Source organism: Astatotilapia calliptera, chromosome 22 (assembly GCF_900246225.1).
Source record: "Astatotilapia calliptera chromosome 22, fAstCal1.2, whole genome shotgun sequence".
Lineage (NCBI taxonomy): Eukaryota > Metazoa > Chordata > Actinopteri > Cichliformes > Cichlidae > Astatotilapia > Astatotilapia calliptera.
Window position 1 is genome coordinate 27,359,382 of NC_039322.1, and position 24,490 is coordinate 27,383,871.

Sequence of the window (24,490 nt, forward strand, 5' to 3'; positions counted from 1 at the left end):
ATACAGCCAGCTTCTTCCCCACAGCTGTCAGGCTCCTGAACTCTGCCTCCTGACATCTGACCCACGTTAACACATGGACTGGACATACACACAGCCACAACCACCTACACACACACACACACACACACACACAATGGACAACAGTACCCTCAAACACACAATAATAACATGGACTGAACCACCACTCACAACCACTAGCACTTTATATAGCCTCTTAACTGCACTACTGTATAGTTCTGTGTAAATAATCATACGATAATTTTTAATTCTATAACTGTTTACAACTTGCATAGTTCCCATTTCTGTATAGCTGTATATCTCATATATGAATTTCCTTCATATTCTGTATAGTTTTTTTCACATTTATATTCTGTTCATTGCTTGTACATAGCTTGTACTCACTACAGCCTGTACATACTTATAGTTATAGCATATTCATAACATACTTCATACTGTGTGCATATTACATACCGTAATAGACCCATTTCTGTAATATACTTACATATCTATATTATTGCTAATATATATTGTAATATATCTATATCATGGCTAAAGCACTTCTGGATGGATGCACACTGCGTTCTGTTGCCCTGTACCTGTGATTCAATGACAATAAAGTTGAATTCTATTCTATTCTATTCTATTCTATTCTATTCTATTCTATTCTATTCTATACCACACCTTTTATCTGTACCACTGACAGTTCATGTGCTGACATGTTGCGTCCACACCTTCTCTGTCAACATTCTTTTACTCAAAGCACAGCTGCTGCCATTAGATTGATGATGATTGTAAAAATAAAGACCTCACCTAAGCAGCTTATATCCAGTGACTCAACAAGTAAACAAAGTAGAATTGACAAAAATAATACCCAAAATGTATAAACGCTTTCAAGTTTAAAATTAAAGATCTGAAATTTCTTTAGAGGGAATTAATGTACACATCCAAGGCCAATTCAATGGCACTTTAAATGATTTACTCTAACTGTTATAATGGAAGGAGTACCAAAGGGCTGAAATGGTCAAATATATATACAAATATCAATAAAATGCTCCTCTGATATCTATAAAATTAACATTAAATATCATGTATGTTCCGCAAGCCTGAGATAACTCACACAGTTATCACACTAGTGATCAGCATCAGCCAACAGCAAATATCATAATGTGTACTTTATGCAAATATTTTCATCTCGAAAGCTTCAACTTAAGACAGCGGCTGAGGTGCGACAAAGGATCACTATTTTTGTACTAACTTTGTCTTTCTTTTCTTTTTTACGAGTAGTGTAATTGAATATTTATCTGTTATGCTCTAGATTAAAGACTATGGTTTGTTTATAACATTCTCTACTTACCTTTAGCTGTTTTGGCAGAAAGTGGTAGCTTTATTTATACAGCTTCTCTTACTTTTTGACTTGGTCATATGCGTTCTTTTAGCCTCATTGAATTTTCAGTGTTTTTTGCATATTTTTAACCCACAATGTTCTATATGGTTTTTTTTAGTTAGAGTTTTTTTTAGAGATATGACCATATATGAGGGTGGAATTATTTTCAGCTAATGAGAAAGATCCTCTAGTAAGAAGTATTCATAAAATGTTATGGTGCAAAGCATGGACACAAATTTCAGCTAATTACTGCTGAGTAACAGGCTAATAGATTATATATTTATACGTATGTATGTATGTATATTTGTGTGTGTATGTTTTGTGGGTTTACATAAAACATTTAAATTGTGTGCAACAGTTGTGTGGCAATTCACAAGTCAGACACAACCCCAATAACTGTTTGCACATAGTCCATAACCCCTCCCTCCCTCTCCTTTTGAAAAGTTCCTCTTTTGTTGATAGCTACATAGATAGCTTGGTAGATGTATCATACAGGTTCTTCTTGACTCATATTCCTGCTTTTGTAATTTCATCTTTTTGCTGGTAAGACACCTTAAATTTACACTCTGTCTCATCTCACACTAATCTGTACTGAACCTCCAGTCATTAAGTTTCCCAAATGTATTTTTCTCTCACTATATGTGTGTGTTTGTGTGTGTCTATATATATATATATATATATATATGTATGTATATATATATATATGTATATATATATATATATATATATATATATAGACACACACAAACACACAAACACACACATATATATATATATATATATATATATGTATTAGAGATGATATTTTAGGTTATTCATCAGCAATAGAGTTAATACTACAATGGCACAAGTAATTCATGCAATTACACCAACCGACAGACTCTGAAAGTATTTTATGTTCTGTGTTTTCCTTTCTGTTGGCTGTCATGCTATTTGATTCAACTTTAGGCAACACACCGTGATGTGCTCAGGAGTAGCAGCTGGTTTATGCTGGTAAATGCTATCTGTGCAAATACCATAAATACAAGAGGACATTAAACCTTCTATGTTTATCTGATTTTTCTGCCTTCCAGTGCAGTGCTCTTAATATGTTGCCAACTATAAATAATTTTAATTAAAGAGTTATCATTTCTGTTACTGTTTTCTTAAAGGCTTAGTGCTAATTTTCACATTCACTCACATTGTATTTGTTCATAGATTGGAACTCCATCAAGATGTATTTCAAAAGGGGAAAATTCAGAGTGCACATTTCCCCACTACTGAGTATCACAGCAATTGTTTTGGTCTCCATCCTTTTATGGAATTTATCTGGATATACCTTCTGTCATCAGGAGTCAAGACTTTGTGCCTGTCACAAATGTCTAACAGACAGTGATCCTTGGTTTAATGACATCATTAGTGAATCTCCTAAACCTTTTATGTCACAGAAACATAAACCCTTGGAGGAAGATTTCAACTGGTGGAAGGTAAATAATGAAAACATATTACAATAAACCTTTGTCCCACTGTGGCCATGTTAAAGTTGTTTTAACTGCCCATCCCTTGTTTATTTTATGACACCTGTGTTTACTGGTATAGCAAGAGCAGTATATTCAAGTGTGTGCTACCTCCACCCAAAAAACCAACACAAATATTCCTCCGTAATTTAGCTACGGATTAGATAAGTTTAAAAAACCTTGTTTGATACTTATCTTTCTTTCTTTTATGTTTACTCAACTCTTTATCCTTGCAACCCGTATTTCTAACTGGCTGAAGAATTGTAAAATACAATTACTTATATAGACATCTTTAAAACAGTGGTTCTTAACCTTGTTGGAGGTACCGAACCCCGCCAGTTGCATATGCGCATTCACTGAACCCCTCTTTAGTGAAAAATAAAATATGATTTTTTTCAAATTCAAGACATAGATATGTTTTTTACTGGTGCACAAAATGAGCCGTGGTGGAGGCTCTGCCGAATCCCTGAGACCGACTCACCGAACCCCTAGGGTTCGATCGAACCCAGGTTAAGAACCACTGCTTTAAAATGACAAAAGAAAAAAAAAGAAGTTTCACCACTCATCTGAGAAGCTTCTTCAGTTCTAAGAGCAACTGGTGGAGAGTCCCAGATCTGAACCTTATTGGAAGTATCCAATTGGAGGGATAATAGGTACTTTGTATCAAACCAGTGATTTATGACCCGCCGTCAAATGATGTATGACAGAAGAAGTAATAAAGGAAGTAATAAAGGTTTACGAAAGTCATAATTTTTATGAATATCATAAAGTTATATAATAAACAATATAAATAATCATATGACCCAAAATATATCATCATGGAAGTATGGTGATGTAATAGGATGATAAATGATAAATGGCCTGCATTTGTATAGTGCTTTTCTAGTCCCTAAGGACCCCAAAGCGCTTCACACTACATTCAGTCATTCACCCATTCACACACACACTGGTGACAGCAAGCTACATTGTAGCCACAGCTGCCCTGGGGCGCACTGACAGAGGTAAGGCTGCCGGACACCGGCGCCACCGGGCCCTCTGACCACCACCAGTAGGCAAACATGGGGTTAGTATCTTGCCCAAGGATATTTGGCATGCAACCAGGAGGCAGCCTGGGATCGAACCACCGACCTTCTGATTAGCAGTTGACCTGCTCTGCCACCTGAGCTACAGCCACCCACCCATGTTAAAGCCAAAAGGTTTACTTTTTTGACAAAAAAATTTCATCCTTTTTAGACAACTGTTTTTGGGGACCCGTGCGTGTGTGTGTGTGTGTGTGTGTGTGTGTGTGTGTGTAAAAACGTGTTAAAAGGATCTCTTCACAGCCCCCTCACCCAGTTTTCAATTGGAGATGCTCCATGTTTCAGCCATAACTGAAGAGTCCATTCCTGGAAATGGCTTGCATTACCTGGATTTAATTGACACACAACTGAGTTTAAGATTGAAAATAATGAACAGTGATGGCTCTTATCTGGCCCTTGATGTCCTGGTTGTTGTACTTTTGAAACGGTGCCGGTGCTTAAACTGGTGCTTAAAGAATGAAGAACACAAACTTTGTCCAAAAACCTCTCATGTTTAGCTGTTTTCCACTTTTTCTTTGGCCATTTTAGCCTTTTTGGCCAGGGTGAAGGGAGTATCTGCCATCAAACAAGAAGACAGCCGCATGTAACTATGACAGTGTTTGCTAGTTCACCTTACATGCATTAATTTAATAACGTGGTTAGCCTACTCAACGTAAATTACACACGAACAACATTAAGCTACTGATGCAGAGAAGAACGCTGTTGCTGCCATCATCATCTGTCATCATTTCTGCTACACTGGCAGGGCTAGGGGCCAGGACTCACCTCTTCGGGTTCTTGAGGGATGTTGCAAACTCCAGGTCCGATAACAGGCACCACACCCGCAGTAGATGTGCACGGTGTGAGGTGTCGCAGGTCAAGCTATCAAATACGGCGCATTTCTCGGCTTTTAAAAAAACGCTATGCATCGCCAAGTGTTTCATCAGATTCGAGGAGTTACCTCCTTTGCACAGTACCTTAAAGCACTTGTTGCAGGCTGCTGAGTTTGAATCTTTTGCTGTGAAGTACAGCCAGACTTTTGACTTGGGCATTTTTAATCTGTAGCTCTGCTCTAAAAGAATGTACGTACCTGGCCCCACCTACTATGCTTGCTAAGGTAAAATGATTGGCTAGAATCCAAAGTGTATGACATCTCAGTAAAAAAAAAAAAAGCACCGAAATAAAGCCCTGAAATGTGCACTGCTTTTCGGTCTGGTTACTACCGTTTATGTCAGAAGTATTTTTTGCCTGTTAAAAACATTCAATTCAAGACTCATTCCACGCAATTATTAAAAAAAACATTATAATACAGTATAGGGCAGTATAGGGCTTTGTATCTACCACTCAATTCAATTCAATTTTATTTATAAAGCACCAAATCACAACAATAGTCGCCTCAAGGTGCTTTATATTGTAAGGTAGACCCTACAATAATACACACCGCTCATTATATCTCACTCCGCTGTGATATAATGAGCTGTCACGGTCACGTAGCTTTCCGTTGCCCTGGAGGTCCACCCATTTGTAGTAGTTAGAGCAACAAAAGATGCCTGGGACAGTTCAGCCATAACTTAAATCTTTTCCTGCTCATACATGCTTGGAACGATCTTGCCACTAAAGCGGACGTGCAACGGGATATCACTGCGTGGCTCAAGCACATTCATCATAGTTTAAACCCCTTGTTTTGCACAACGTCTGCAGCTAAACACCCCAATAGCTTCTGTAATAGCTTTACCCCGGTCGGACTGGGCAGCAAAGGGCTGCTTAAATACCGCAAGCTCCTCTGCTAGCGCTGGCCATAACTAATGCTTGACAGACCCACCACGCGCACCATACACATACTTTTTTTTCTTCTTTTTCCAATCTTACGGATCAACCGTGATCCGTTACACCACTAATGAACACCCATTTCCCAACCAGAGAATCACCACAATACCACCTAATAAACCAGGCATGTCCAAAGTCCGTCAGATTCCAAGTGGCCCACAGCTTCAGTCTAATTATAACTTTCTAAGTCTGAATAAATAAATCATGAATTTAAAGGTGTAATTCTTTTTTCACCACATGGTGGCAGCACCGCCCCCCCCGCTACTTGCACCTGTGCTGCGAGCCCGCCTTCCTCTGCTCTTTTCTGCCATGGCGACTGTACAAAAAAAGAGAAAGGTTGATGGTGAGAGCTGCCGCTTTCAGGAGTGGTGGGAATTGCAGTTTTTTTTAACTGAAATTCGAGGCAATTGTGTTTGCCTGATTTGTAAAGAGACTGTTGCCTTGTTTAAGGATTTTAACATTAGGAGACACTACGAGACTAAACATGCTGCAACATATAACAAGGTAACAGGGAGTGAGCGCGCTGAAAAAGTGAAGCAACTCCAAGCTGCTCTGGCTTCGCAACAGCGATTTTTCATGCGGGTCTGTGAGACACATGAAAATATCATGAAAGCCAGCTACGAAGTGGCTATGTTAATAGCTAAACATGGCAAACCTTTCACTGAAGGTACGTTTGTCAAAGACTGTGTGTAACTCCGAAATGACAACACAGGCACGGCTTCTTCAAGACGGGCGCTTCGCTGCATTTATTGAACGCCGTGAAAAAATTACAAACATAAAACACAAAGGCTTTAAGCGCTTCAGTCTATCAAAAGTAACACTTGTGCTTTAACAACAAGAAATTACCTCGTGGCCGCCTGCCACTTCGGAGGTCCTAGAACAATAACCTTACTGTGCATTCTAAATTAAAACATAAAATAATTAGAACACCATACATTACAAATTTTCACAATATTACAATACAGTTATAGCAAATGACAAATAGCTTGTACAGTTAGTAGACTAACCAGGCCTTTGCAGATAGCTCGCTGAACTCCTTAGCGTGATTATTAAACGTGGGCTCACAGCCTATATTATCACGCCCAAAACCTTGCGATAATAGCGGTGTAACAAAACTTGTTCTTTGTGACAAGATAAACGCACCTTTACAATATTGTCCACAGAAATGTACAAGCAAGAACATTTTAACTGCTGGAACCATCTATTAAACTTCTTTATACATAAACCATTTCTGTGACACTAACACTGTGTCATGAAAATGGTGGAGAACATTTGCCCAGAGAAGAAGCAAGAATTTCTGAGTGTTTGCTTGGCACACAACACTGTATTCGCTCTAAAGCTCTGTACCACCAACAGTTTCAGCAGTTTCTGCATGACATCCTGGCTGAATATGGTGACGTAATTTATTACAATGATGTGAGGTGGCTAAGTCAGGGGTCTGCACTACAGCGATTTTTCTCTCTCAGAGAGGAAATCAGACAGTTTTTAGATGAGAAGGGACAACCAATGGAAGAACTGTCTGATCCTGTATGGCTAGCAAATCTGGCTTTTTTGGTTGACATCACGAAGTATCTGAATGCGCTGAATGTTAATCTTCAAGGAAAAGACGTAGTGGTGAGCCAACTATATGCTCACATCAAGGTCTTTGGAACCAAACTGCAACTTTTCCAAAGACACTTGTCCCTAACAGAGCCCTGTACCGCACACTTCCCAGTTTTGAAAGAGGTTATTGACAGTTTCCCAGTGGACATTAATGTCCAAATGAAGAGTTACGCAACAGCTATCGCATTTCTTTCTGGAGAATTTAACAAACGCTTTCAGGACTTTGCAGCTATCGAAAAAGACATGCTGCTTTTCTCATCTCCCTTCTCCATGGAACCTGATGATGCTCCTCCGCAGCTTCAGCGGGAGCTCATTGAGCTGCAGTGTGACGATGAGTGCCGCAGAAAACACCGGCAGTGTTCTCTTGTTGACTTTTATCGGCAGCTATAGACAAAGACAGGTTTCCTGAGGTGTGATCTCTTGCTAAGAAAATGCTGAGCTTATTTGGTTCCACATATTTGTGTGGCATTTAACACCATCATCCCCTCAAAACCTGCCATGAAGCTCGTCGACCTTGGGCTGGGAACACCAATCTGCAGATGGATTCTAAACTTCCTCACAAACAGGCCCCAGGTGGTGAGAGTCGGTAAGCACACCTCCTCATCGCTCATCCTAAACACAGGTACGCCACAGGGTTGTGTGCTTAGCCCCCTCCTATATTCCCTGTTCACACACGACTGTGTTGCTAAACATGAGTCCAACATCATCATCAAGTTTGCGGATGACACAGCCATCATAGGCCTCATCACAGACGGCGTATAGAGAGGAGGTGATGGCACTGTACGAGTGGTGTCTGGAAAATAACCTGACTCTCAACATCAGCAAAACTAGAAAAATGATAGTGGACTACCGGAAACGACCAGTCAGGGAACACCAGCCCATCCACATCAACGGTGTCAAGGTCGAAAGGGTCAGCAGCTTCAAATTCCTTGGAGTCAACATCACCGAGGACTTCTCCTGGACTCTTCACACAGACACTGCTATCAGGAAAGCTCGCCAGCGGCTTTATTTCCTGAGGAGGCTGAGGAAATTTGGCATGAACGCCAACATCACCTCAGATTTCTGGAGACTGAGCTGAGGGATGCAAAATATGCAAACTCAGCAGCCAGCAACAAGTGCTTTAAGGTGATACTGTGCAAAGGAGGTAACACCTCGAATCTGATGAAACACCTGGCGACGCATAGCGTTTTTTTAAAATCAGACAAATGCACCCTATTTGATAGCTTGCTGCGAGACCTCACACCGAGCACATCTACTGCGCGTGAAGTGCCTGTTATCAGTCCCGGAGTTAGCAACATCCCCAAAAAACCCGAAGAGGTGAGTCCTGGCCTGTAGCCCTGCCAGTGTAACAGAAATGATGACGGATTATGATGGCAGCAGCAGCCGTTCTTCTCTGGGTCAGTAGCTTAATGTTGTTCGTGTGTAATTTACGTTGAGTAGGCTAACCATGTTATTAAATTAATGCATGTAAGGTGAACTACACCGTCGTAGGTGTTTGAAGGCAGATACTCCCTTCACCCTGGCCAAAAAAGCTAAAATGACCAAAGAAAAGTAGAAAACAGCTAAACATGAGAGGTTTTTAGACAAAGTTGGTGTTTTTCCCCCCCCATTGATTAAGCACTGCTTCCAGCCAAGAGTGATACCATAAATCCCCTATAGCTGCAGAAAAGGTTAACATTGTTGTCTTTTTACAAAAAAACAGCAAAACATGAGAGGTTTTTGGACAAAGTTTGTGTTCTTCATTCTTTAAGCACCGGTTCGAGCACCGTTTAAGCACCGGCACCATTTCAAAAGTCCCGTTTTTGTACTGGTATAAAACCTAAAACGTAAATGATACCCATCCCTAATTAGCAGTGCTAGTTAGTATAGCTCCAGGCTCAAAGGAAACAGTCATTAGAATTTAATGTAGCCCCCAAAAGGCAGTCTCAGTAATCTCAGCCGCAGGGAAACCAGGAAATCCACAGTTATTATTGTTCCCTGTCACACAAAACACAGCCCCCGAATAAATAGTCCAAAGTCTGAAACAGAAAAATTGTCCTTTTTACTCACCAAAGCCGGCTGCTCTAAAATCCCGGGGTCGGACTGTGGTGAGGGGCAACAACGGCGTGAGCACCACTTCCCATTTGAAGGCTGGACCGACGGGCCGAGCAGCGAAGCGGTAATGGCTGGGTGAGTGGTAGTGCCCGGGGAGCGAAGGTGAAGCTCGTTCAGAATAAAATCCTGTGCGAGCGGATTAAGTGAGCTGAGCAATCAGGGGAGACCGGGAACTAATCGCTGTAGCCGATTAGCTATAGCTTTCCCCTTATGCTGCGGGGACAGATTGATTAGCCGCTCCACGGAGTAGGTGACGTCCCTCTGGAGCTCCTCGGATGGATTAAATGCAGCGGGGTCCACAGTGGCTGGTTCCTACTGTCATGGCTCATGGGGCAAGCCATGTGGATTTTAATGAAGGACCCAAGATGCAGACAGCTTTCAGATGCAAGGGAGTTTCATTAGGGAAGTGAAATAAACATAAATACAGTGGGTATGAAACAGAACCTGAGGATAACCTAAACTGGAGACAACTAATAACAACAGACCTAAAGGTGATACCTAAAGTGTGTGAATGTGTGTGTGAATGGGTGGATGACTGGATGTGTAAAGTGCTTTGGGGTCCTTAGGGACTAGTAAAGCGCTATACAAATACAGGCCATTTAAAGGGGAGATGCAGGGAGACTCGGGAAAACCACACAGGAAAACTATGTCTACTATGAGCGACCATCTTTGAACAGAGGCGGTGGCTCACGACACCAACTGTCTACCATCTATAATCCAGTTTTGAGATCCCTTCCCAGACACCTTAACGCCCACCCAGGAAATCACATGATAGGGTGGGGTTAGGTTTCACAATGAGCTACCCGAAACCTTGGCTGATTGTGACCTACACCCGTTTTCACACCTTGGCTCATGTGATTAGGTAGAGGATCAGTAGGGGGTCCATGTCCCTCTTGGGGGACACTCCCACGGGTCTTAAATCTGGGACTCTCCACCATTTAACCCTAGAAATGAAGAAGCTTCTCGGATAAGAAGTGAAATGTTTTCAAGCAACTCAAAGAAATCGAAGACGCTTTTCCCCCAAGCTCCTTAGACTACAATGACCTGGATGATTGAGAACCTTCACAGACATATCTCAATAATTAATAACACAAATGTGAATACGTTTGATCCTTGAAGACACTTAGAAATAGATGCTGGTGCTATCTATAAAATAACTGAAATTGAATCAAACTGAATTGATTTCATGATTTTTAGAATATTGTGTTTCTGTGACTGACAGGGGATTTCTAAAAATCACCCCGTAGTTCTTCAGCTAAGACACCTGAGTTAGAAAACACAAACACTGCAGTTGTCTTTACTCGCGAGGGCAGTCATGAACGCAAAACCTGCGACCTGCGTCTCATCACTGTCTGCGTTCTTTATTTATACTTCAGAATCAGAATCAGAATCAGAATACTTTATTAATCCCGAAGGAAATTAGGGTTATTTGTCTGTATGTCTGTGTGTGTGTGTGAACAAATAGCTTCTTATTCTAAGAACTCTGAGCTGAGGTTCCCCTTTTTCTAAATCTGTATGTTCTTACAGAAAGAGGAAGCATTAGTTGTTTATCACAGAAAAAGTACATGTCAAAAGTCATGTAGACATTTGCTTAGTGATCAATAAAAGAATACATTTCATGGAGCTGATCACATTATATAAAAACAATTTTCCTTTGACAGTGACAAAAGTCAGAAAGTACGTATATTGTATGATTGGAATACTTAGAATCAGAACAATATTAATCCCTAAGGGAATTACACTATTGCGCACAGTTGCTCCAAGACAATGCAGATATTTTGTCATTAGCAGGGATAATGTTAAAGACGAAATGTGTTTTGAACAAGAGATGTGATCTGAGGTTGCAAAACTTTATTCTTTTTTCTCAGCCCTTACAGGGGGAAAAACAAAACTTCACTGTCTACAATAAAACACTAGAACGTGTGTTTCAGACAATAACACCCATTGCAGATGTTGAAGAACCTCGCCCTGATCGCTGCAGGAGATGTGCAGTGGTGGGGAATTCTGGAAATTTGAGAGGATCCCAGTATGGACCCCTGATTGATTTCCATGATATTGTGATAAGGTAATAATAATTTAATGGCATTTGTCCCGATTCGTGATTGAGGTGTGAGACAAACGACTACTGGTCCAAGTGCGTCAAAACAATGATTTTATTAAACACATGTGTGGAAAGATACACAGCTCGATATTGTCAACCCAGATCTCCCGTCAAAACATACTTCAGCATGGTTTTATTATGTCAGGGTAAACACCCCTTCTCGCGTTAGACAAAACATCACATGTATAGGTTATCATTAAGTTTCCGTATTTAACAGCATTTTTCCCTATATGGTTGTCCAGCTCCTCCAGATGCTTCCTGTAGACCTTGGATCACTAGTTGCCAAGCAGAGACAAAGCAAGATGTCTTTCACTTTTACCCTAGAAATTATACTTCATGTCTATGTGTATGTAAGCATGTTAGGCATTCATTCACAGCATTCAAGTCATTTCATCAATATATCAGTTCAGACATAACGCTGAACGACATTTTTAACCTTCATTAGACTGTATACTTAACTCTATCATGAGCACAAATGAAATGTGTGTTAATAACATGATTGAAACTGTATGTTTAATAAATGGAATAAATGTTTAATCAAATGCCATTGCTCAAAGCTTAATAAAAAGATAGAAAGGAATCAACATGATATAAAATGATATAATCCCCACACATTATAACCATCATTACACAAAAACAAAACACAAAAGCTAATTTCAACAGCACTGTTCACTGACAAAACCTGAAAAGCCTAGATTCATGTCACAAAAAAATCTAAGTTTTGTTATGTTTTGTTATGCATATAATGTGATGTAAATTACAATGTGTCTAAAATGCTAAATATGTAAACTTATATATCCTTCTGTACTATTTAGAGTCAACCGTGGGATGACCAAAGGTTTTGAAAGAGATGTTGGAACTAAAACAACTCATCGTGTCATGTATCCAGAAAGTTCTACTAGATTGGACAACAAAACTCATCTTTTGTTTTTTCCATTCAAAACACCTGACTTTTTGTGGCTTCTGAAGTCATTAATTCCAGGGTAGGCCAAACATGGCTTCTGTCTTCACTTTAATTATATTTCAATTTCATTTAAAACTTATGTTGCTAGAAACTGTACTGCTACTGTACTGGAATGGCATTATGAAATTTCAGATTTTAATATCTTTGCAACACAGTCTTAGCTAACTATAAGTAAAGGTGCAAACCAGGTTCGTCTGTTTGAACAAGCAAATTAAACAAGGTTCAAAATTTAGTTAAACCTTAAAGGGTTCAGATCAATGGTGTATATTTTGTTTGGCATTGAAATTATATATTTTAATTTTCTTTCCTGGCCCTTAAACTCATTTACACAGTGGTCCCAACAGGCCAAACGGACTGCAACTTAAGAAAACACCAGCAATGAGAAAAACGCTGCAAAAGCAAACAAAACACAACGGAAATAGAAAAAACAAAAAAAGAAATAGGAAAAAACAGATTTCCAAAAGCACCAGGGAAGTGTTTCTGGGGAGACAATTTGCAGTAACCAAAATATGCTAAGTATTGCACTGGGAGATACTTAAAAGAAGTGGAGGATCTATCGGTTTTGTGAGGAAAGAAAAGATGAAAGGCAAGTGTGTTACCCTAACTATTAGCCTAAAAATCCATCATAAGTATTATATGAATCATGTTTTTTCCTATTTCTGTTTTTGTTTTTCCCATTTGTGATTTCTTTTTTCCTATTTCTGTTTTGTTTTTCCTATTTCCGTTGTGTTCTGTATGCTTTTGCAGTGTTTTTATTGCTTGTGTTTCCTTAAGTTCCAGTCCGTTTGGGCTCTCAGGGCCACCATACATTTAGCTGTAAAATGTATAGAATGTTATAAATCCTAAATGCTTCAAATAACTTAACTAAATGTTAAAAAAATGTCATTGTTTTGTTAGCTGACATAAAGGGGAAAAAGATTATTTGGGGTAGTATCTATCCACCTAATGCTGATGATCAGACTTTTAAGTGCTTTAAACAACAATATTGCCCTGGTGGGGATTTTACGGTGTCAGTGGATCCAGATCATAGTGCCACTGTAATTTGTAGGCTTGAAAACAAATGTACACTGGCGAAGGCATTTGAAGGTGGTAAACACACTGGACACAGTGAAATAATCTCCTACACAAATCCTTTGTTTACTCCAACACAGATGACTCAAGTTTATGAGCAATGCTGCAGCTATTAGGAGATATCAATATCAGGCCTATATCTCATATCCCAGCCTAATGTATGGGTAACTGAACCCCCAAAAAAGAAACTATATGTGGTTCTGTGTCTTTCCTGGGGTGTTCCCACAACTGTTTCATGGGGAAACTTGCTTTAAAGAGTGGAAACACCCACACCCTCTAGCAGATCATTACATGAAGGAACCTTTTAAAAACAAGCGCGTCCATGCTCACAGGTGTACACACGGGTGCTCACACACACAAACTACACCCTTTTTGGCTCTTACCTCAAAGCACACTGTGCGCTGTCGATATTATGTGCTGCACAATAATGTTTAATATTTAGTATTTACTGTTATATTCCCATATATCATCGTGATGTTGTTTATTGTATTGCTCTCGTTTTCTTCTGCTTGTTTTCTTTTTTCTTTCTCAACAAGTGATCCGGGTGATTGATATATGTATTTTTTTGTCTGCTTATTTAGTTGGTTTTTGTTTTTTTGCCCTTTATCCCCGTCCCTCTTCTCCGCTGCTTTTTCTCCCTCTTCCTTTCTCCCTTTTCTTTTCCTCATTCAAGTCTGTCCCGTATCTAGCAAGTGAAAATAAAAAAATAAATAAAATAAACTGGGCGATCGTGGCTCAAGAGTTGGGAGGTCGCCTTGTAATCGGAAGGTTGCCGGTTCGAGCCCCGGCTTGGACAGTCTCGGTCGTTGTGTCCTTGGGCAAGACACTTCACCCGTTGCCTACTGGTGGTGGTCAGAGGGCCCGGTGGCGCCAGTGTCCGGCAGCCTCGCCTCTGTCAGTGCGCCCCAGGGTGGCTGTGGCTACAATGTAGCTTGCCATCACCAGTGTGTGAATGTGTGTGTGAATGGGTGGATGACTGGATATGTAAAGCGCTTTGGGGTCCTTAGGGACTAGTAAAGCGCTATATAAATACAGGCCATTTACCATAAACAATAAAAGGTGAATCAAATAGACCATTACGGCAAGGCTGGGATGGTCAATTTGATAAAGTAAATCCGTTGGGCATCTTTCCTCGCCTTTAGACAACAATCCTGATGGCAAAAGAGCCAAACGGGACAGGCAAGAAAAGAAAAAAAGATAAGAAAAAAAGAGTGAAAACACAAACGTGTTCTTCATCAATTCTTCTACCAGGCTCATCTTTGATTCATTTTCTCACAATCTACTTCATTTTTCTGCATACAAAAATGCCTTGATTTCCTAAGGGTCATGAATTGAACATCTTGCATTGTCCCATTGTATGTGTGGTCAAGCCTTTGACAGAATGTTAGCTTCAAACCATCCATCCATCCATCCATTCGCTTCCGCTTATCCTTTTCAGGGTCGCGGGGGGCGCTGGAGCCTATTCCAGCTGTCATAGGGCGAGAGGCAGGGTACACCCTGGACAGGTCGCCAGTCTGTCGCAGGGCTAACACACAGGGACAGACAACCATTCGCACTCACATTCATTCGAACATTCACACCTATTGGATTATCCAATTAACCTATCCCCACAAGCTGCATGTCTTTGGACGGTGGGAGGAAGCCGGAGTACCCGGAGGGAACCCACGCAAACACGGGGAGAACATGCAAACTCCACACAGAAAGATCCCGGTCTGGTGTTGGAATTGAACTCAGGACCTTCTTGCTGTGCGGCAACGGTGCTAACCACCGTGCCACCGTGCTGCCTAGCTTCAAACCATGTTTCCCTAAAACAGGCACTGCATCTCCCCATTAAATCTGCTATCTAGTTGCCGTTGGGACCATTGGGAGTAATTTAACTTACAGCTGAAGCAGTAATACTATTACTTTTAGCTGCATATCCACTTTCTTTAACAATTTGCACATTTTTTAGTGGGCTAATAAACAGGAAATATTAAAACACAATTTTGAGACACCCCACTCCCCAAGAGCTGTTTGATATTAAAATATATTCCTATGATATATTCTGGTTTTTCACATAGCTAGCAGCAACTCTTTTTTTTTTTACATGGAAAAAAGTTAAATAAATTGTTTTATGAACAACTGAACATCTTATTGTGATTCTTAAGTCTTAGGTAATTATTAGCATTTGTTTGTTAAACAATAATTTCTTTAACAAATTCAAAAATATATTTTCTTTTCAACAGGGAAAACGGTGCTCCAAACTCTAACAAGATAACTAACAAAGATTTGGTGAGTATTTTAGGTTTACCTTAACAAAACTGGCAAATGTTGATGCCCAGGAAGTCCAATAATAACTTTATGCTACCATTAATTCAGGCATGCATGCTTACATAGACACACGCAGTCACTGTCCCCCATTTAGAAAGACAGAGGCGTTAGACGCTCTCACAAACCAATCCAAACCAAACCAAACCAAACCAATCATCAAAGTCGTCATTTGGAATAAATGTAATTTTTTAAAATAAGAATTATGTATGCTCCCACTAAAAATCAAGAATGTTGGATACTGTTTGTCGGCGATTTGGACAGCCCAGCGGGTGCTCCCAATGCCTTTGGAGTAGGTGAAGCCTAAGGCAAGATATGCTTCATCACATTTTCCAGTAATGCCCCCCCCCCCCCCCCCCCCCTCACAATGGCTCTCCCCACCCCTCAGCCTTTACTTTGTTGCAGTATTTGTTGTTTACTCTGTTCTGCATCCGGTATGTTATTGTTTTCCACAGTTGCTCATACTTGACAATTATGTGCTCGGAAGGTCATGCATGTCACTGAACAAAGCCATGCCACTAATAGTGGCTTCTTTTAGCCACAGTGGTGCTTATTTAAAGTATTTTGTATATTAGTATATTGTGCATATACTTCATAAAAGAACAATTAATAAAACTCAGATTTAAAGATTTGTCTGATTCATAACAGGTGTCGATCCTTCATCCAGCTTTCATGAAATATGTTCATGATGTCTGGCTGAGAAAGAAGGCTGCTTATCCATCCACTGGCTTCCTTGCTGTGGTTCTCAGCTTATTAATGTGTGATGAGGTATGTTCACCTTACACAATCTACTTCTACATTATAGACATACTCGAAGAAAAACTGATTAAGAAGCTGTAGTTTATGGAGTACACTTGCAAGAGAAAGCACTTCTGAATATATTTCAAGCATGAAAAATGGTAATCTTGAAGCTCCTTAAGTGGAAGGTTGATGCAGCTTTAATGAAGAATGCTATTGTAAATATGTATTCATATTGCCAACTTATAGAAATACTGTTTCTATACTGCTGTAACTGCTATGAAGCTGTAACTTTCACGAAATAATATATTCTGATGTGCCAGCAAAGCATGCCGTCATATGTATTAATATCGCTATATTTTGTAAAGTTCAAGTTCAACTTGTGATAGAAATACTGTCAACAGTATACTGGTGCATTTACAATCTGAGTCGATTAGAGATGATGCCAGTGGCAGTGATAAAACAAAAAGGAGGATGGGGATTATTTAATACTAACAGTTTCGTCAGTGGATCTCGGGATGTTAAAGGAGCTGTGGATGTCAGGTAATTTTTCATGGAGTTACAAACATGTTCACTCAGCTGGTTAACCTAAGAAATATGTATTTAACAGTAAAAAATGAGTTATCATTTATATAATATTTTAACATACAGTATTCTAATACTTTTCAAAGCAGTGCAAAAATGTTGCATCTAGCTTTTGCCTGATTAATTTAGGGCTTGCTAGAAAAAATAAAACTTAAATTTGACTGCAAGGAATGCAAGTAAAACACAGCAAAAAATAAATAAAATCAAAGATTCAGCAGCACTGAGTCCTGTCGCTCTTAAATTTATTGTCACCTGTTTAGCAGGAGTGTGGCGGGTGGAGGTTTGCCAGGTGCCGCAGCGGTCATGTCAGTGGGAGGATCCGGGGGTTTCTCTGTGAATTTAACATTCCTGTGGCAGCGTGCTAGGTGCTTGCTCAGATTCGAGGTTTAATCTTTCGCTGAAGAAAGAAGTTTTCTTCCCACACAGAGTGTACAGCGGACACTAATGTTTTTGTCACTTTTTACAGAATAAAACTTAAAGTAATGCAAGTATGTCCACACTTTAAACGCTGCAAGGTCATAGTCTCTCCCACACTCCTTATGATCTATTGTTGATCTACACATGTCTATTGCTGCCACGGGTGTCGCACATGCTTACGGCATTGTCATGAGACACTTTCACAAACAAAATCATGACAGTTTAGTAACGCAATAACACAGCGTGCTTACAGGAAAGTAACAGTAATTTAATTACATTTTTGTAATAGTAATCCCTTACGTTACTCATTACTTGAAAAAAGTATCCGGAATGCGATACTGCACATCTCTGTTGTTAATGCAACATAGATTGGAAGTGGAGATAAGGGGTGTTATGATGTGAGAGGATGATAGCAAATCAGAGGGGTTAAAGAACATTTGTAACCTTCCTCTTCTTTATGTCAGACAAAAGACATAGGTCAACAAAATTTTTTTTGTAATCATCAGAAAGCACAAAACACTTTTCTAAACCAGTTTTTCATGCTGACTTCAGTCACATGAACTTTTTGAATTATTAGTAATATTCATTTGCAATAGACTTGAATGCATTTTTTTATTAAACGGCGGGCACCAATCAAGTAAATTTTCAGTGCGAAGTCAGATAGGCAAACACTGTGTCATAGATATAATGACCAGTGTCAGTCAGCTACCACTGTACTGTACCGGCCCACCAGGTATTAAAGCCATAAAGCCTTAGAATGAAAACAAACACTGTTGTGACAGTGATATACACTGTCCTGTTGGTATATGTATGATTTCTATACATTTTACATCAGATAAAAACTTTGGTTGTAAGATTCAGATAATTATTTAATAAAAACTTGACATTTTAAATGAGAATACAAAAGAAAAGTATTTCTTTGTGCCCCCCTCCCCCATTTCCCTCTTAATGCCCTACCTGCCCCCCTGGCAAAACTTTGCTGGACCCACCCCGGCACAGTTACTAGCTGTCAGCTACTTAGAAAAGGATCCTGGTGTTATTTGTCTCTCAGAAACAGTTCATAACTTCCCATCAACTCATTCATGCCACCTTAAAGATTAACCTGTTTCTCCGTCACCTGTTCAGGTCTGATAATTCAGCAGGGATCTCTCCTGGTTTCATCTTCATGTTTCCCTCTCACCACATATCCAAACCGATATCATGACCAGCTGCTTTTACGGCTGTGACTCCAGCAAACATCAGCTGATACTAAGAAATATTAAATAAATTCTAACAACAGCTGATCATGCTGTTGTTTATAGCGCGACATCGCTGGTTTCTTCTTTCTGGCGCAAAGTGGGAGATAAACAAACAAGAGAGAAAAGCCGATCAGCTGATCAATGGTCAGTTTCATGATTAAAGTAGCTACAGGAAAGGGAGGGAGAGAGAATGAGAGCAGCTTACAGCATAAAGACAGAGTAACTCCAGCTTTGTGTCTTTTTCCATTCTAGCTGAAATCCGGGACAAACTGCGTTCCTTTTCAGCTCAATGCGAAACGTTTTCTCTGAATACGAGACCATTCAGTTTTTTACGGGACGGTTGGCAACTCTACTAACTAAACTTATGAACAAAATAAACTTCACTATCAGCCCAGCAGCATAGAAACTCCGTCATGCTAGCTAGTACGCAGTACCAGTTATTGTAACTAAATTTAAAAAGTCAGCAAACCGAAAATAAACTACACCTAAACTTGGTTTATATCTGACCCAGATAGACTGCAGGTCATAACTTGACACTTGGACCCTCATCCACCTGCTGGCCTCTGTGGAAACTCCACCATAGCCACCACCAAACAACTGAGTTATTTTTACACATCGGCCAGCATCTGGCCAATCCACCACCATTCATTGTTTATACCGTTAAAAAAAAAAAAAATCATCGGCCAATAAAAACGAAAAATCACCATCGGCCCACCGGGCAAATGCCCGGTATGCCCAATGGCTAGTCCAGCTATGCCTCAAGGCGCTTTTTCTGGAAAGGATTCAGAAGTGTGAGTGTAGGAAGTGTATTTTCATTCACATGCGACAGCCCAGTTTCTGGTAGGAATCAAGCAGATGCTGAACTCCTTCCTTGTATGTAGCAGACTTGTGGATGCCCGCAAAGTTTTCGCAGAGCCACTTGAATGCCTCCCAAGCTTCAAACTCTGCTGTTGAGAGTTTTTTTGAAGCATTCATTCTGCAAAACTGACTTGATCTGCGCACTTACAAATATCCCTTGCTTCAATTTCGCAGCACTTATGTTTGGAAACTTTTCAGCAAAGTACTGAAAATGTAGTGAGTTCACTTTGCCCGTGGCTTTGACAAGATTCTTCATTAAGCTTCTTGATATAGAGAGGTGGCAAAAATATTTTATGCAGTTCAACCAGAGGCAGAAACTTGACATAGGCATCTAGTGGCTGCCAGTTACGCTTGACACAGTAGATTGACTGCCCACAGGCCCAGGAAACGGCAGTATTTGGTGATTTGCCTTCCCAAAAGCTTGCATTCCCATCAACATACCAGTCACCTACAGATCACTACTGGTGAGTTTTATATGCAACTGACTCAAGCAGTGTCTTCATGTTGTCATAGGACTCCTTTAGATGAACCGAATGGGCAATCGGCACACTTGGTCTGGCATTTCCATTATGGAGTAGGACTGCCTTCAAGCTTTTTTGTGAAGAATCATTGCAGAGATGACATTCAGCTCTTGTGTCTTGGAACATGCTCTTGTGACAAACTGCTGAAGAGTCCGTTGACGTCATGACAATGCCACAGTGAGTCATCAGCAGTGAAGAATGCTGTCAAGTTATGACTTTGACCTCTTTACAGTAACATCCTTGGCAAGCAAATGCTTCAGCTTAAGCCTCAAAGGCAAGAAGTTCTCCTATGTCTTTTGACAGATTTAGATCATGAACGATATTGTACAGCTCTGCTTGTGCAAAAGTCTCTGGTTCTAAATAGTCATCAGGCACGTAATAAAGATCTGATGACTCTGGATTGTAACCAGATGCACCGTGACTGTGTTCCTCGTAATGTTCTACAGAATCTAATGCATCATGTGACAGTACAAGAACAGGCAATTAGTTATCATGAGAAACAGGCCTTATTTTAGAATCCAGACTGGGATATAAAGTTTTGTGCTTATTTTTGGCTGAGAATCCTGTTGTATTCACGTGACAAAAATAGCCACCGTTGAGATGATCTTGCGGTTCCCACCACACCATCAGGATTGCAAATGCCATTGCTGCCACAGATTTAGCTAGTAACACAGTCCATTGGAACAACTGTTGTAGATAACATGTGGAGCCCAAATTTATCCTGGTCACCCAGTGGACAGTCAGAGTACAATTTGCATATCTTCTTAAGGTCTGTTGTAATTGGGTGACATTGTGCTTTCATCGTGAATAAACCAGACAAGTAACAGAAACTGTCTGGATGAGTAAAGCAATATCTAGGCATGGTAACAACTTAAATCAATCGCAAGTAAGGACATGGACCGCAGCTGATGGTTCTCCTATTGCAACTTATGGGGAAAGGTTAGTGACTGCTAGTTTCCACGGTCGGGAATTCCAGTGGAACTTTGTTGTTGATGCCAGCTCAGTGCCTATCTTAGGCGCTGATTTTCTTGCTCACGGGCTGTTAGTCGATTTTGCTCACAGACGTTTGATTAACGCTCTGTCATTCTTTTCGCTGCCCTGTTTTATCCGGGCCGCTAACCCCCTCATCTTGGCCAATTTGGTAGCCCCTGGGGACGTGTTTCAGCGTTTGCTGTGTTTCCGTCACTGTTAACTCCTAATTTCTGCAGCGAAACAAGGGGTTGAGCATTCCCATATCCCATGGTTGGTTCCGGTGTTTTTGCACATGCATTGCCTCGATCCTGCGAAGCTGTCTGTTGCCCGGGAGGAGTTCGCGGCCATGGAGTGCCTGTGCATTGTGCAGCATTCGAACAGTGCCTGGGCCTCTCCCATTCACATGGTGCCCAAGTCGGACAGGCGGTAGTGACCGTGCCGGGATTTTCGACGTTTAAATAACGTTACGGAGAACGAACGTTACCCGATTCCCCACATCCAGGATTTTTCCACCCATCTCGCTGGGACCTCGATTTTTTCCAAAATCAATTTGGTGCAGGGGTCAGTAATACCAAGTGCTGGTACGCGCTGAGGATGTTCCTAAAACCGCCATCATCACTCCCTTTGGCTTGTTGGAGTTCCTGCGCATGCCATTTGGGTTGAAAGGTGCCGCTCAGACGTTTCCATGCCTGATTGACTCTGTTTTGTGGGGCTGCCTTTCGTTTTCGTCTACCTGGATGATATATTGGTGGCCAGCAGGTCGGTGGGCCAGCACCAGGTTTTTCAGCATTTGGTGGAACATGGCCTGATCATCAACCCGTCCAAGTGCCAGTTTGGTTTGCCGGTCCTGGATTTCCTGGGGCACCGCATCTCCGCTGACAGTGTGGTCCCATTGTCAGACAAGGTTCAGGCTGTCACAGCTGTTCCGCGTCCCACCTCAGTTAAGGTGTTGCAGGAGTTCCTGGGTATTGTCAATTTTTATAATCGTTTCGTTCCCCGGGTCGCTCACCTGTTACAACCGCTCTACGCTGTTTTAAAAGGTAAAACGTCTAAAGACCCTGTTGACTGGTCTCCAGACCGCATCTGTGTGTTTTCTGTGGGGAAGTCAGCACTGGCCAATGCTGCTCTGCTGGCACACCTGTCCCGATCAGCGGAGATCGCATTGGCCATCAACCCGTTGGATGTAGCGTTGGGCGCCGTGTTGGAACAGCGGGTCTCCGGCGTCTGGCAGCCCCTTGCCTTTTTCAGTCACACGCTCCGAGATGCTGAGCGTAAGTACAGTGTTACGTACAGAAAGTTGTTGGCTCTCCATCTCACAACACAACATTTTCGATTTTTCCGCAAGGGTCCCAGTTTTACCACGTACATTGACCATAAGCCTCTGACCTTCACCATGTCCAAGGTTTCTGATCCTTGGAGCACGTGCCAGCAGTGTCAGTTGGCGGCCATATCGGAGTTTACTACGGACATTCAGCACGTGGCTGGCAAGTCCAACCTGGTCGCTGACTGTCTGTCCCGCGCGCTGGCGGGACAGACAGTCGGTGACGACTACGCTGCCATGGCTGCGGAGCAGTGCACCGACCCGGCCGTCCTTGCCCTTCGGTCCTCGCAGACGGGCCTCGTGCTGGAAGACACGCCAGTGTGGGACAGTCATCCATGGTTGCTGTGCATCGTGCACCTTTTCTGTGCCTGGCCCCGCGCACCACTCTCTACCAGACATTTTTGTTCCGCTGTTGCTGGGCTCTTCTAGTTTCGTTTTTGTTTGGCATGATGCCCATCAGCCCCACTTACGTCCGTTTTATGACGGCCCGTTTTGGGTTATTGAAACAGTCCCAAGCATTTTTTATTGGAATTCGGGGGACTTCATGTTCTACAGGAAGCTCCACTGATGCCGGCCCGGGCCCCAGGGTTGCTGACGGACAGTTGGACTCTGACCCTTCCTCGGAGATTGCTCCGCACCCCCGGTGCTCGTCCAGCCAATGGAAGGTTCAGCCTGTCTTTCCCGGCCCGGTGAGCCCACAGCCAGTTCTCTGACTCCCCATCTCAGCCGTTCTGGACTGTTTAAGCCCTGGGTCCTGGACTAGTGGACATTTTCTTTGGGTTTTTGCGAGGGCAGGGGTGGGGGGTGGGGCATGTGTGGTGACCCACTAGAGGGCTTCACTTCCACCCAAGCTTGGAGGAGATGTTCTGTTGTGTTTGGGTGCGATATCCTGAGTTGATGTGTGGAGGTGAATAAAGTTGTAGTGGAAAACTAGAGCTCCTGTGTCGTGTGCCCCATGCCTCCATTATGCCTTTGTTTTGTTTTGTTTTTTTTCAATTGTAGAAAATAGTAGTTTAGTGTTCCAGAACTAGGTTCAACATTTTTGTCAGTGCTTTGACATATATACAGTATATTTACATGTTTCTTTGAATTGTAACTCCATGAAAAAAATGGTTCATAAAGAAAATTTCAATTACATTGGGGGGTTTTTATGCCTAAAGAGGAATAAAAAAAAACTCTGGAAAGTTTTTTTTCCATGACTGAGGTTTTCATAATTCCTGTGCAATTTGTGGCAACATTTATTTAAGTTCAATACTAAAGACTTAATGACTGTAAAAACTTTGTTTCTTTAGGTTAATGTCTTTGGGTTTGGAGCAGACAGCGAGGGAAACTGGAGCCATTACTTTGAAATCCTTAAAAACAAACGGTTAAAAACAGGAGGCCACCCAGGAGAAGAAGAATATAAAATGATTGTTAAATTACACATGAAGAAGAAAATAGTTTTTTTTAAAGGATGGTAATTTCCTTTACTTTTTCATTTGTCTCCTCATCATTTTCAAGTCATCGTCAGTGATAACCATAACTCCGTAAGAATAAATAAATTTAGTTCTAAAAAAAAAATCTGTGACCAGCAAAACCAAACAGCAAAAAACACAATTACTGAAACTGACATGCACGGTTTGGGATTGTTAGTAATGAAGACTCAGACCTCAAGAGATAATCCAGTGGTTCCCAAACTTTTATTGGCAGATATAGACAAAATACTGTTACTGTTAATCTAACTATGTTGAGTTTTTATATGCTTACACACACCCTTTCTAAATGGAGGGACAGTAACTCCATTTAGAAAGGCGTCATGGTGTAATTATTTCACGTGTAGTTTTTTTTTCCCTGTGTAATAATATTCAGCATTGCCATCAATACATTTTTTAAAAAATGCCTCTCTGTGCAAAATGGGTTCAAGAACATAAACAGCTGTGGGATACTGTTTGTCCGT

General features: G+C 41.1%; 1 protein-coding gene across 1 annotated transcript; it reads left to right on the top strand.

Moving 5' to 3' along the window:
- The first annotated feature begins 1,881 nt into the window (after nucleotides 1-1,881).
- LOC113014574 (CMP-N-acetylneuraminate-beta-galactosamide-alpha-2,3-sialyltransferase 1-like) lies at nucleotides 1,882-24,014 on the top strand. Its single transcript, XM_026156205.1, has 7 exons — nucleotides 1,882-1,927; nucleotides 2,582-2,850; nucleotides 11,330-11,526; nucleotides 12,378-12,545; nucleotides 15,823-15,868; nucleotides 16,553-16,672; nucleotides 23,847-24,014. The coding sequence occupies exons 2-7, from the start codon at nucleotides 2,599-2,601 to the stop codon at nucleotides 24,012-24,014; spliced, it is 951 nt and encodes a 316-aa protein (XP_026011990.1). The 5' UTR covers nucleotides 1,882-1,927; nucleotides 2,582-2,598.
- The last annotated feature ends 476 nt before the right edge of the window (nucleotides 24,015-24,490 follow it).